At 37.5% G+C, this 12,548-nt stretch overlaps 2 protein-coding genes across 3 annotated transcripts; one reads left to right on the top strand and one right to left on the bottom strand.

Annotated features, from left to right (window-relative positions):
• Positions 1-440: 440 nt before the first annotated feature.
• prdx3 (peroxiredoxin 3) lies at positions 441-5,831 on the bottom strand. The gene is made up of 7 exons (XM_053621711.1): positions 5,631-5,831; positions 3,711-3,792; positions 3,470-3,611; positions 1,818-1,953; positions 1,570-1,673; positions 786-951; positions 441-678 (listed from the first exon to the last, which is right to left on the bottom strand). Exons 1-7 carry the CDS (start codon positions 5,814-5,816, stop codon positions 628-630), a joined length of 867 nt encoding a protein of 288 aa, XP_053477686.1. The 5' UTR covers positions 5,817-5,831; the 3' UTR covers positions 441-627.
• sfxn4 (sideroflexin 4) lies at positions 5,788-12,546 on the top strand. Of its 2 annotated transcripts, none has more exons than XM_053621710.1 (14): positions 5,788-5,917; positions 6,020-6,085; positions 7,636-7,698; positions 7,805-7,831; positions 8,015-8,069; positions 8,230-8,255; positions 8,518-8,571; positions 8,666-8,728; positions 8,916-8,981; positions 9,100-9,190; positions 9,977-10,092; positions 10,308-10,393; positions 10,962-11,079; positions 11,979-12,546. In XM_053621710.1, exons 1-14 carry the CDS (start codon positions 5,879-5,881, stop codon positions 12,054-12,056), a joined length of 948 nt encoding a protein of 315 aa, XP_053477685.1. In that variant the 5' UTR covers positions 5,788-5,878; the 3' UTR covers positions 12,057-12,546. The 2 variants fall into 2 exon arrangements, with proteins under 2 accessions (XP_053477685.1, XP_053477684.1); XM_053621709.1 differs by having other exon boundaries at positions 8,913-8,981.
• The last annotated feature ends 2 nt before the right edge of the window (positions 12,547-12,548 follow it).

Raw genomic sequence — 12,548 nt, 5'->3', positions numbered from 1 at the left:
TGGCATAGTTGCTGCTGCCAAATGGGCTGGTATTAGTATTTAAGAAACTGCTGATCTGGATTCCTCAGACACAAACATTCTGTGGGTGGAAATGGCTGGTTGGTGAGAACGGTCAGAGGAGAATGACTAAGCTGTTTCAAGCTGACAGGAAGTGACTTGAACAACTTTTTTTAAAAAATAAATAAATAAATAAATAAATAATAAAAAAGCTACAACTGTGAGCAGAAAAGCATCTCAGAACACCCAACATGCCATAACCTTGAGACAGTAAGTCTACAACAGCAGAACAGGGTATCGCTCCTGTACCCAATCATAGAATCTGAAGCTACAGCTCACCTAAACTGGATAGTTCAAGATTGTATAATCACCTAGCTTATGTCGTCTTCTGACTAGAAAGTGTAATAGAATATAATAAACATTAGCTTTTTGGAAAAACTGTAGTGGTTCACCAACACCAGACAGTGTCACTTTTATTTGTATACATAGCAACAGCACTAACAAATCAGCTCATGTTTTATACAGATCACTGAAATAATTTTCTGTTGATGTATTTGGGTAGTGCAATTCCAAGTCAAACTAAGCATTATGTGGTATGATCTACTAGAAGCAAATTTGAGTTTCAGGACATCAGTTGACTTTTTCAAAGTATTCCTTAGACCCCTCTGGAGTTGGCTTTATCTGAAATACAAAGAAACCATTTAGAAATGACACACAAAACACAGCTTTGTATTTTTTAAGTAGCAATTTCAAACCTTTCTGAAGTTTTTTTTTAATCAAATGTTTACCGTGGGTGATTTTGGGGTCCAGCTGGCCGGGCAAACCTCTCCATGGCTCTCCACAAACTGGAAAGCCTTAACGAGGCGCAGCGTCTCTTCAACAGAGCGGCCTACTGGAAGGTCGTTGATGCTCATGTGTTTGATGATGCCATTGGGATCGATGATAAACAGCCCTCTACATGGAGATAGATTCAGTTAATGGAAAAGCATCTTATAGTTAAAAACAGTTTTTTATATAAACATTTGTTTCTGCTTATGAGTACATACTTTTGTTCATATTTACAAGTCAAAAGACGTGTGTGTACATTTGAAGTACTGAAGTATATCCATTCATTTTCTGTATCACAGGGACTTAGGGCACTTGGCAGGGGGACATCCCGTATCCCCGTACGCAAACTCATCGCAGAGCACAATTGGACACACATTCACACACCCATCCATACACTTTGGACAATTTGGAGATGCCAGTAAGCCTACAACGCATGTCTTTGCGTTGGGGGAGGAAACCGGAGTACCCGGAGGAAACCCCCAATGCACTGGGAGAACATGCAAACTCTGTGCACACAGTGTGGAGAGGGGACTCAAAGCCCCAACCCCAGAAGTGTGAGGCAAACGTGCTAACCACTAAGCCACTGTGCATCCCCCCTTTGGAAAAAAGTGCCCAAATACTTATTACCCCCAACGTATTTTATATGGAATATTTTTTATAAAATACAATAATTAAAATAATACAATTTGTAGTTGCATACAATTTTCTAAACAATGAATTTATTTAACAAGCATGATAAACTACCTCAGTGCTATTCCTGGCCCCTCCAGTAGGACTCCGTAGTCTCTGGAGACCTGCTTGTTGAGATCAGCCAGCAAGGGGATGTGGATATTTCCCAGTCCTCCGCTCTACAGGCAAACAAGGAAGAGGCCAAAGTTCAACCAGAGGATTATCACTTGGCTCAGCTATTTCTCTCCTGAAGCTCACTTGGACACAAAACCAGTGTTTTACTTAAAAAGAGCATTATTCATTATTATTAGTGTCATTTCTACCTTTCGAGGGGTGTTGGTCCAGGCCAGATGAGTAAAGTGAGAGTCCACAGACACACCCACCACCTCACAGTTGATATCATGGAATTCATTAGCCTTGTCACTGAATGCTATGATTTCTGTAGGGCAGACAAACGTACTGCAAAAAGAATAACAATGAAATTAGGTCATGCGTGTCTATTATGCTCATACAATTCCACTACTCTTCTACAGTGAATGCAGATAGGAGTTGTGTCTAGTATTTTGAAAACAAAACAATAAAGCACTGTGGAAGCGGAAATGTTCGTAAAATAACTTCATGTGCTTTAAATAGGACTACTCAGTAATTCATATTGAATCTTTTTGCACATCCAGTAATATTACACCACAGCACTGCTGAATTCTTGATTCTGATTCATTGGAAGGTGTTAGAGAATTAACAGCACCGTTCTGACTGTAGTTTGCAGTTTTGTATTAAATTGTGTCTAATCATTCATGTGTTGAGGATGTTCATTTAGCATTTATGCAAGGAGTCTCCAGTGTCGGCACTTTAGAGCAGTCAGAGGTAAAGCTCTAAATGAGGAACGTCTTCAGTACAGAGAGGGCTTTGCACAAAATGACAAACTGGGGAAAAAAGTGAGACTGGTGAGGGAATGACTCTTTATAGCTGTTATATGTGATAAAAACTAATGTCTCATTCTACACCATTAAATGTAACGATAAACAGATAAAACATATGACATGCAATTAATGGAATATCACACCACCCGATAGTTATAGTGCTTTCTTTTAACAGCACACCCTGTCATATTGTAATCCTAATTTAATCAATAATGCATAAGAATATTCAGTAATACAAAATAGCATCAACAAAAATTTCACCTTTTACATTTTTTCAGTGTTGAATAGGTTTTTTAAAAATGTACCTATTCAACGCTGTTAAACTGTAACCACAGAAGTCTGAGTGAAACAGGTTAAATCTTACACGTTTGATTATTATGTTTCACCAGTCCATTCACAACACACACTATGATAGAGGCAGAGCAAATGCAATACAGCACTTCCTAATAGAGGTCGACTGATTGATTGGTTTTGCTGATTAATCGTCACTGATAACCGCTTGCTGGAACAATCAATTACCAGCAAACATCTACACTGATAGTTTTTCCCGGTTTGCATCATGTATAACGGCAGGGTCTGCTGTCATTATACATTACGGGAGCAGCCTCTAGAGGTGAAATAAAAACTATCACTGACTAATTTTGTTGTTTTATTAAAAGTGGGGTTTTTTTAAAATATATATTTATTTTGGGTGTCTCTATTTTTATTTGTTATTTGGAGTGTTACTTTTTGGTTCAGTTTGGCTATATATCTTTATTAATAATTAATACATAAATATAATAATATTTATTTCATTTTAAAAAGTACAGTACATTTTCATGGTAAGTCAGTAATGTTTATTTTTGTAATAAAGTTCAGCAATATTTTACTTTGAGTGTTATGTTTTCATTCAGTATCAATTTTAAAAACTATCAATTGATTAATCGGTTATCGGCAGGTACGGCCCAAATTAGTTATTGGTATAATCCACTATCGGTCGACCTCTACTTCATAAACCTGTAAATATCAGTTAATGATGACTCATTCAAGACTACTGTTTTCACCAATTCACTTACAAATCTAGCGGGTAGAAAAACAGAACCAGGTATTTGCCCTTGTAGCTATCAAGGCTGATCTCTTTGAATTCTCCATTGTGGACAGCCGTACCCTTGAAGTGTGGAGCATGCTGGGTAACTGCTGCAGCCCATTTAGCAGTACCTAGAGTTTAAAGTACATAAAACAGCTGATGTTTTTTGGGTTTTTTTTTTTTTTAGCTCATCTAAAAAGGTGTGTGTGTGCAAAATATTTTTTACATACTGATAGAGAAGCAGGCTCTGGGTGCAGCAGCTGTGGTTAATGAAGGTCCACTCCTCAGTGCACTCACTGCTGCTCTGGTTGCCTGTAAGTAGAGATCAGGGATAGACTGAGCTGACCTCAATGTTCAACTCCAAAATTGTGCACACAAAAAAAGTCAAACAGCACAATACCAAGATCTGCACGCACACACCCCCCAACTATTCTCAAATTCAATTCACGGCTATACACCACACAAAGAGGAGAAAAGTACTCAGTGACTGCTGATTATGGTTGAATGTAATATTTAACCTGGACGTGCATCCAAGACCCTCAACACCATCTCAGCTTTATCTGCGTTTGCATTCAAGGGCGTAACTTTGGTTTTAGAAAGTGGGTGGATGGGTGGGGATGGGGGGGTTAACACTATGACTTGCAAAGTTTTTTTTGTCCCTACAAGTTTAAAATCAGTGAGACGGTTTGCATATCTTGTCATGCAACTCTTCAAAAGAAGATATTTATGCACGTATTACAAATGTTATGGGTGTCACTGTACATGTGGTGGAAATGCTGTTTATATTATATACAATCAATTAAACTAGATTATTAGCTATAAATAGAAAAAATTGAATGCACATGAATAGTTTACATACAATCTTAAAAAAGTTTTTTTTATTACTGAGGACAATCTACTGTAGTATTATATTTATGTGACAAACAGTCATTCTGAATCAAACTATGTGTAACAGTTAAGTAAAGAACAGAGGTTTTGAAAACCTTGGCATTGTATGTCTCTGGGAACCACACTATCTTGTGTCTTATGATGAAAGATGTCTTATGTTGTCTTGTGATGCATTTGAATATATATATATATATATATATATATATATATATATATATATATATATATATATATATATATTTAAGGAACTGTTTCTAAAAGCAAGTATCAACAAAGAATCATTATTGGGTGTTGTTTGGATAGAACGCCATCATTTAGATTTTCTGCTATTTGATTTAGTGTGTCAAAGTAAGGTTGACTGGGTTTATGCAAACGATAATGTTTAAAGTGAAGAATAATAGGATTCGTTATCGTTAGAGTCTGGCCACTTAATAAAATGTATACTCAAATTTAAAGTTGAAGACATGTTAAATGACTGGAAATCTGAATTACACTAAATGGAACACACACACAAACCAGTTAAGTATCTGGAAATACTCTTACTCTCACTGTGATTTATGGGAGGATTTGGAAAAATCATGCAAGATATAAACGTTGTGTATTTAATATCGCAAACTATAGGTTTACTGAGGGAAAATGTCAATTTAGTAACAAAAACAACTTTATCAACTCATTTTATTACAGTCATCAGAGACAGTTACACTGCCTACACAAGTGATTTTCTCTTAGGGTCAGTTTTATTTTCATATTGTAAAGCTGATATTGTTTTGCATAGATTAGAATATCCTGAATATAACACACCATGTTGAAATTTGATCACATTTCATGGCATTTGGCAGACGCTCTTATCGAGAGCGACTTTCTTTTATCTCATTGATATATCTGAACAGTTGAACCTTGCTCAAGGGCCCAACAGTGGCAGCTTGGCAGTGCTGGGATCACCATGCTTGGCTTGATCATTCTCCCAAAATAAGGATATGAAGCAAACAAAACTGTTGTAATTTGTAAAAACTCTAATGAGAATATCACTCGGTATAACTATAATTACTGAGTGCGCCTGTGGCTGAAGTCTCTGCTGCTGCTGCTGCTGTGAGAGATGAAGGTTAAACTACCGTACAGCCGCTTCCCTGCGATCTCCTACAGCCTTAACCACCTAATATAACCCTGCAGCAATATCAAAGTTATAACAAAATACTTCAAAATCTAATGCAAATGAATCCAGGGCAAATCTTGCAAGCCGTCTGAACAGGCTCAAAACTCACAGAAGTCCGGAGAAGTCTTCCAACGATGGCTGCCATCTTGAAAGTGTGCGAATGCGCTGCAGTTTGAGCGTCAAAAGTGCGCACTGACTGCGCAGTCCTGCGGCTGCGTAACATCACGTGACACATACGGAAGTCTTTAGAACTCTCGTACTGGATGTAGACATGTGTTGCCTGAATGACCTCCATCGCTGTATAATTCAAATGATTCACGTTTTTCTCCTGCAGGCAACTGTAATTTAAGCTTAAACATGGATCCCAATTTGGAATACTGGCATAACAACGGGAAGGTGATTTACCTGTGCGCTATAGTAATGATATGGACTGCTGATAACTTTCATATGATTGTTTTGTAATATCTGTGCCATACTATTTCATGCAATATTCTGTAGTCTTTCCTAAGCAGACTTCGCATCTGGTTGAATATTCTTGACCCCAGCTCTATCCTGTCCTCTGATGTGAGTATAGGATCCACCCTGTGTCATCAGACATCAGTGTCAGCATTGTGTTTATTGCAGTTAATTTATTTATTTGTTTGTTTATTTTTACATAATCACAAGGTCTAACAGTGACATGTATTTAGAGGTCTTTCTTTACATAACATCAAACAAGTTGGAAAAATGGACAATTCCACCATTTATCCTCCCATTAAATGTCCACCATTCATGCATGACTTAATTCTAAGACCATAATCCCAGAGTCATTCCTAGTCAGGTCAAGTCAGGTAGAATTTTATTGTCATCCACATGCATTTACAGTATGCACTGGAACAAAATGTTTCTCTTACAATGATAATGTTACAATGTACAACACTTAAGGAACACAGTGTTGGAGAATTTTCCCTGTTCCCCATATAAAACCAGCAGACAGTCTTATAGATCAAATGGTGAGAAGTTTATTCTTCCTCTGCAAAAGGAGCAGACTACAGCAATAAACCAGCAGCCCACAGTCAGTAGTGTAGTAGCTCTTTTATAGTTAGGTGTAAACAATAGAACAATTTCCTGCAAGTTATAAAATAATGAATATTCATAATTGTATTAAAAGGGTGTATGCAAGTTTCTACATCTTCTTAGTAGGTAATAAAGAGGTTCCCTATAACCTTAAATAACTGATCTACACAGGAACACTCACTTATTAAATCATCATATAAAAAAGAGATTAAAGATATAATACAGAGAAGCAAAAGTCTCCAACACAGCACACAGGATGAGACAATAAGTAAAACAATGCAACACTGTACAACAAAAGGAATACAATATAGTGAGTACAGTGGACAGTGCATGGCAAAATATACATTAAGTATACAGGAATATCATGTAGATGAACTAGATGGCATAGCGGTCATATTAGCAGGATATAAAAAAAAATTGACATCCTTATGGACATGCGTACAGTCCAGACGATGTCATTGTGTTATAAAGTGCAGGTGCATTCAGTTCATTTTAGATGAGACCTATTGATTTTGGTAGGTTACACTTTGTGGACTTTTCTAAAAAGCATAGAAGGTTATTGTTCCACTTTTCACAACGATGTATATTGTTTAGAACATTTAACTGGGGTTGTTCATGTCATTAAATGGCCTGATATTCAGAACTGGTGCTGATGCTTTTGTTGTTCTGAAATGCCACAAGTGCAGCTTCTAAAGAGAGGAAATGTTCATTATATAATTTATGCATTAGCACTCGTTTGCTGTATAATGCTGCATTGGGCTGCTGATCGCAAGGTTTTGAGGTCAAATTCCAGCAAAACTCCATGGCTCGACCCTTGAGTAAGAGCCATAAACCTCAAATTCTCAGTTCATGTCTGCCAAATGAGCAAATCCAAATGTAGCAACAACAAAAAAAATCACCATAATGATTTTACTGTACCTTTTCCAAGCTTTATTTAGCATGACTTCTTTCTTTATGTAAGTGGCTGATTTAGCAAGAGGGAATTTACTACATTATTATCTATAGTATGCAAAATTATAACGTGATATATTATAAATCCAAAATGTTTTTGCTTTTAGGTTGAAATTGAAAACGCTCGTTCTCTGATCAGAGGGGACGGGAATCAGCTGAAGAATGAAAAGGTAGATGTAGGCTTTTTAATATGAGAATAATAGAATCTTATTCTACTCTTATTCTTGCTTTTTTTCTACATTTATCACTATGCATTTGTTTTGTTTTGTTTTCTAGGTCTCCAATGCCTGGAACCTTTCTCTTGTAAGCTGCTATTGCTTTGCTATACTTATACTATCATAATGTAATGTGTTTGAGTAATGTTTGTTTGTCAGAGTGATCCCTTACAGAATTCAAGTAGATTAAGAAATTTAAAAAAAAAAAAAAAAAGGGATTACTGTTGTCGTATTTCAAAAATAAAACTGAACTGTATGTTGTCCTGCCTAGTGCTCTGTGCATGCTGATACTGGAGAGCTGATTTCCCCTGTGTTTCGTCCACAAGGTAACACTCACCCACAGGTGTTATTAATACTTTGCTCTGTAAATGCACAAACTGAAGAAATTAGAATTTATTTGTATTCTTAACAATTTATTTATTGCATGTTCCCTGAATATCTGTCATGATCTTATGATTAAAGAGTTTCTGTAATCTTGATTCTCAGCTTTTTTGCCTGTGTCAGCACCTTTGGTGAGTATTGTTATATACTCAGTTCTGTTTATATACACTCTCAGAAAATGGCTACTAAACTGCTTGCGTGTGCCACTCAAATGGTACCTCTGTTCTACCGTAGCATTTCATCAGGGAAAACGATTGTAGTGTGCATTTAAAACTAATTTAAGTTACACACCTGAACCTTGGGGAACAAATACTGTATGTACTTGTTCAATATCACTTTTTCTGGAAATATATTATTAAAGGACTAATTCATTCTTTCCTTTCTGTCCTATAGGTCATAGCAAGTTTTGTGCCACATAAAGGAGTGACACCTGCCCTGTTTTGGCAGGTAATGCTGTTTAAGTACTTACTTTCTATCGTTAATATTTGGACAATTCATACTCTTTTCATGACTGAAAGCATCTTCAATCCCCCATCTCCAGTTTATACTGCAGAGCTACTGTGCAGGCTTCAATCACGCCAACAGAAATGCAACAGCCACGCCGGTAATCAAGAATATTTTCTCTGTGCATCCACCTGAAACTCCACATCACTATAATCCATGATAATAATTTTATCCCTCACATACCTAAATGGAATTTTGTCCGGTTTTCTAGAATAAACTGGAATGACTTCTTTGGCCATATAACATTTGGAGCAGAACTTAATGAGTCTTTTGATTTTGTTAAGCAGAACAAGCTGTCACTGAAACAGGCTCTTCTAATTACTGGAACAGTGACATATTCAACATTTGCGGGGGTGAGACTTTCTTTTTTTCAATAATCATAGACATTTTACAAAATAACCTGTTTAAAAGTCCCAGAAACTCTACCCTCTGATGCATACATCAACTGTATTTTTAATGACCTGTTTTTAGGCCCTTCCTCAAATTATAATCCAGCGCCTGGCAGTCAGCAGTAGTTCAGCTCAGGCCTTCTGTAGGTCAGTTTTGCCTGTTCCTCTGTCAGGTCAGTAAAGCAGTCTACTGTGTTTTCTCAATTTCCTTTGTTATACTAGCACGTAGCCACTGTGGTTTCTACTCCTATTTCACTTCCATAACTCATTTTGTTATAAACTAACTATTAATGGCTGCTTTTCAGTGAATTTACACTAAGTATACACTCAACTGGCCATTGTCAAAGTCACTGAGATCACTTTTCCCCCATTCTGATGTTTGATATGACCATAAGTTGAAGCTCTTGACCTGTATCTGCATGATTTTATGCATTGTGCTGCTGCAACATGATTGGCTGATTGGATAATTGCATGAATAAGCAAGTGTACAGGTCTTCCTAATGGAGTTGCCCGTGAATGTATTTACATCCAGACCCATAAGGCAGCCATTATTGTATTTCAGCAGTTATTAAATTAAGTGGCCATGTAAAGAGCATACCATAGTATGTATATTAAATTGGATGTTGTTAATTAATGTTAAGAGGTTAAACATATGTTGAATTACATATGATTAAACATATATTATAAAACAGATGGATTCAGTTCTGTCATTATTTTGTCCATAGAATACCATATTTATTTGAATTTTTCCAGTGTGGAAATTATGAAAATTGTTGAAATCAAATGTGTTCAGTCTTGTTGATTTTTTTCCCCCCAGTTATTATTATAGCTTGGTGGGTTTTTTTGTGTGTGTTAAATTTTTTTTACACATATAAACACACAATATTCCGTTTCAATATTCAGACATTCAGTTTAAACATTCACATAGTAATTATAGTAAACGGATTTTTACTTTCTAGCTTGCTTGGCTGCCTTCAGCGTCTTCGTAGTGAGAAGTGAGGAATCAGAGAATGGAATAAAAGTCTTTGACTCCAGTGGGAATTCGGTTGGTGTCTCAAAGGAAGCTGCATTCAAGGTGGGAATATCGTAGTTAGGAATGACAAATTTTATTCAGCTCAATTTGAGTATATAAGGCAGTAAAAAAAAATAGTAAAAGGTCTGGTGTGACCTGGCATTGGCAGTGTCAGCTGAGTCAAAATACCATACATTACCCTATCAGGCATTCAAAATGGTTGGAAATCTTACTATACATTTCATACTACAGTTATTTAACCGTTTCCTCTGTCTCAGGCTGTAAAGGAGACTGCCATATCTCGAGCAGCTCTTTTTGGTATTACTGCAGTTGTTCCTAATCTACTGGTCCTCCTTCTCAAGAGGTAATAACCAACTCATTTCTCTTATTTCAATAGATTTACTATATGACCAAAAGTTTGTGGACACCTGACCATCGAACTCGTATGTGCTTTTTGAACATCCCATTCCAGATGTAGTTCCTCTTTGCTGTTATAATAACCTCCACTCTTTCGACTAGATTTTGGAGCATGGCTGTAAGGATTTGTGCTTAGTCACAAGAGCAGTAGTGCGCTCAGGTACTGATGTTGGATGAGGAAACCTGGTGTTCCAATTCATCCCAAGGGTGTTCAGTGGGGTAGAGATCAGGGCTCTGTTCAGCCCACTCGAGTTCTTCCACATCAGCCTTAGCAAATTGTTTTCATGGACCTTGCTCAAGGGCATTGTTATGCTGGAACATGTTTGGGCCCAATGAAGGGAAATTGTAATGCTACAACATACAAAGACATTCTACACAATTCTGTGGCACGAACCACATACAGGTGCAATGGTCAGGTATCCACAAACTTTTGGCCATATAGTGTATTTTAATCAGAGCTCATTCCTCTCTCCGTCCTGGAAGAATCTGCATGTATATATGTTTTTTGGTCTCAGGACAAAGTTGGCCCAAAGGAACCCAATGATGCTTGCTCCTGTTCGACACATCAGCACTGCTATTGCCCTTGGCTTGATGATCCCTGTGTCCTTCAGTCTGTTTCCACAACTTGGCAAGGTAATGCATGTCAAACTGTCACGATCTATGGTGCACCATTCTGCACTGGTCATTATTTACTTGTATAACTTGTGTTGCTACGGAGCACGGTGGCTTAGTGGTTAGCGTGTTTGCCTCAGGGTTGGAGGTTTGATTCTCAACTTCCCTGTGTGTGTGGTATTTGCATGTTCTCCCCGTGCTTTGGGGGGTTTCCTCCGGGTACTCCGGTTTCCTCTCCCAATCCAAAGACATGCTTTGTAGGCTGATTGGCATTTCTCAATTGAACATCGTATGAGAACGGGTCTGTGAGTGTGTATGAAATTGTGCCCTGCAATGGGGTGGCATCCTCTCCAGGGTGTTCCCTGCCTTGTGCTCCTGGGATAGGCTCCAGGATCCCCACGAGCCTGTGTACAACGTCTGGACTTCTGTACACTTTCTACGTACAGAAATTTGATACCCAAGGCTGCATTAATTTAGGTGTGTGTAGAGTTGATTTTTAAATCCTCTCCTGCCCACTCCCAAGTGAATTCATGCACACTCCTGCAGAAACTCCAGCAGTTATTTTTGTGTATCTGCCAGGGATATTTTCTAACAAACCTAGTCTACTTCCCAAAATAATAAATTAGTATTTTAAACCATGATGACCCTAATCAAGATAAAGCAGTAACTGAAGATGAATGAATAATGTCACTAAGCTCAAACACCCAGTATGCTCCCATGTTAATGAGCATGGCCATTCTTTGACCACTGACCTCCTACTCCTGCTACTTTTTTGTTGGGTCCCACAGGATCCCAGTGCCCATACACACCCATCTGTGTAATACTTTAGAATTACAATTACAATAATAATCACTGATTTTTGAATATGCTAAAGGTCACTTATTATTTGGTTTATGGGTTGTTGTTTTTTTTTTGCTTAGATTAAAAAGGAGCATTTAGAAAAGGAGCTGCAAAGCTTAACAGATGATGGGGAGCTGTTTTACCACAGAGGACTCTAACGGTCACCTTAAAAACCCAACCCTCGCATCGTATAAATGATTCCTCAAAAGGTTATTCGCCTCCAAAAGAGCTGCTAAATGGAAACCTGTCTGAAAAAGAAACCATGGGTAGTAGGAGTCCTCCAGAGCGACAAACAGAAGACCTATTTAAAGTAATATGCATACTCTTTACCCCAAAAGAGTATACTTATGCATTTACACCCCCAACATACACACACTTTCAGTTATTTAAAATGTATTAATTTTTTTTTTCTTTTTTAAAAGAAACTTTATAATTAAGACAGGACACAGTGCAACTATAAAACTGAGTAGACGAGGGTCAATTAAACTGCGAAAAAGCCAGTAGCAGTTATATCTGCTCTAGGACCGAAGCCCGCACTTTTCTCAACACTGCAGATGAACGGTAATCACTAAAGCAACACTGCTCGCCTCCAGCTGTACTCACATCATCATACAAGTGTATTTAATAAAACCATAGCATTTGGCAAATGG

Source organism: Ictalurus furcatus, chromosome 3 (assembly GCF_023375685.1).
Source record: "Ictalurus furcatus strain D&B chromosome 3, Billie_1.0, whole genome shotgun sequence".
NCBI classification, from domain to species: Eukaryota; Metazoa; Chordata; class Actinopteri; order Siluriformes; family Ictaluridae; genus Ictalurus; species Ictalurus furcatus.
This window is presented reverse-complemented; position numbering and strand designations above follow the sequence as displayed.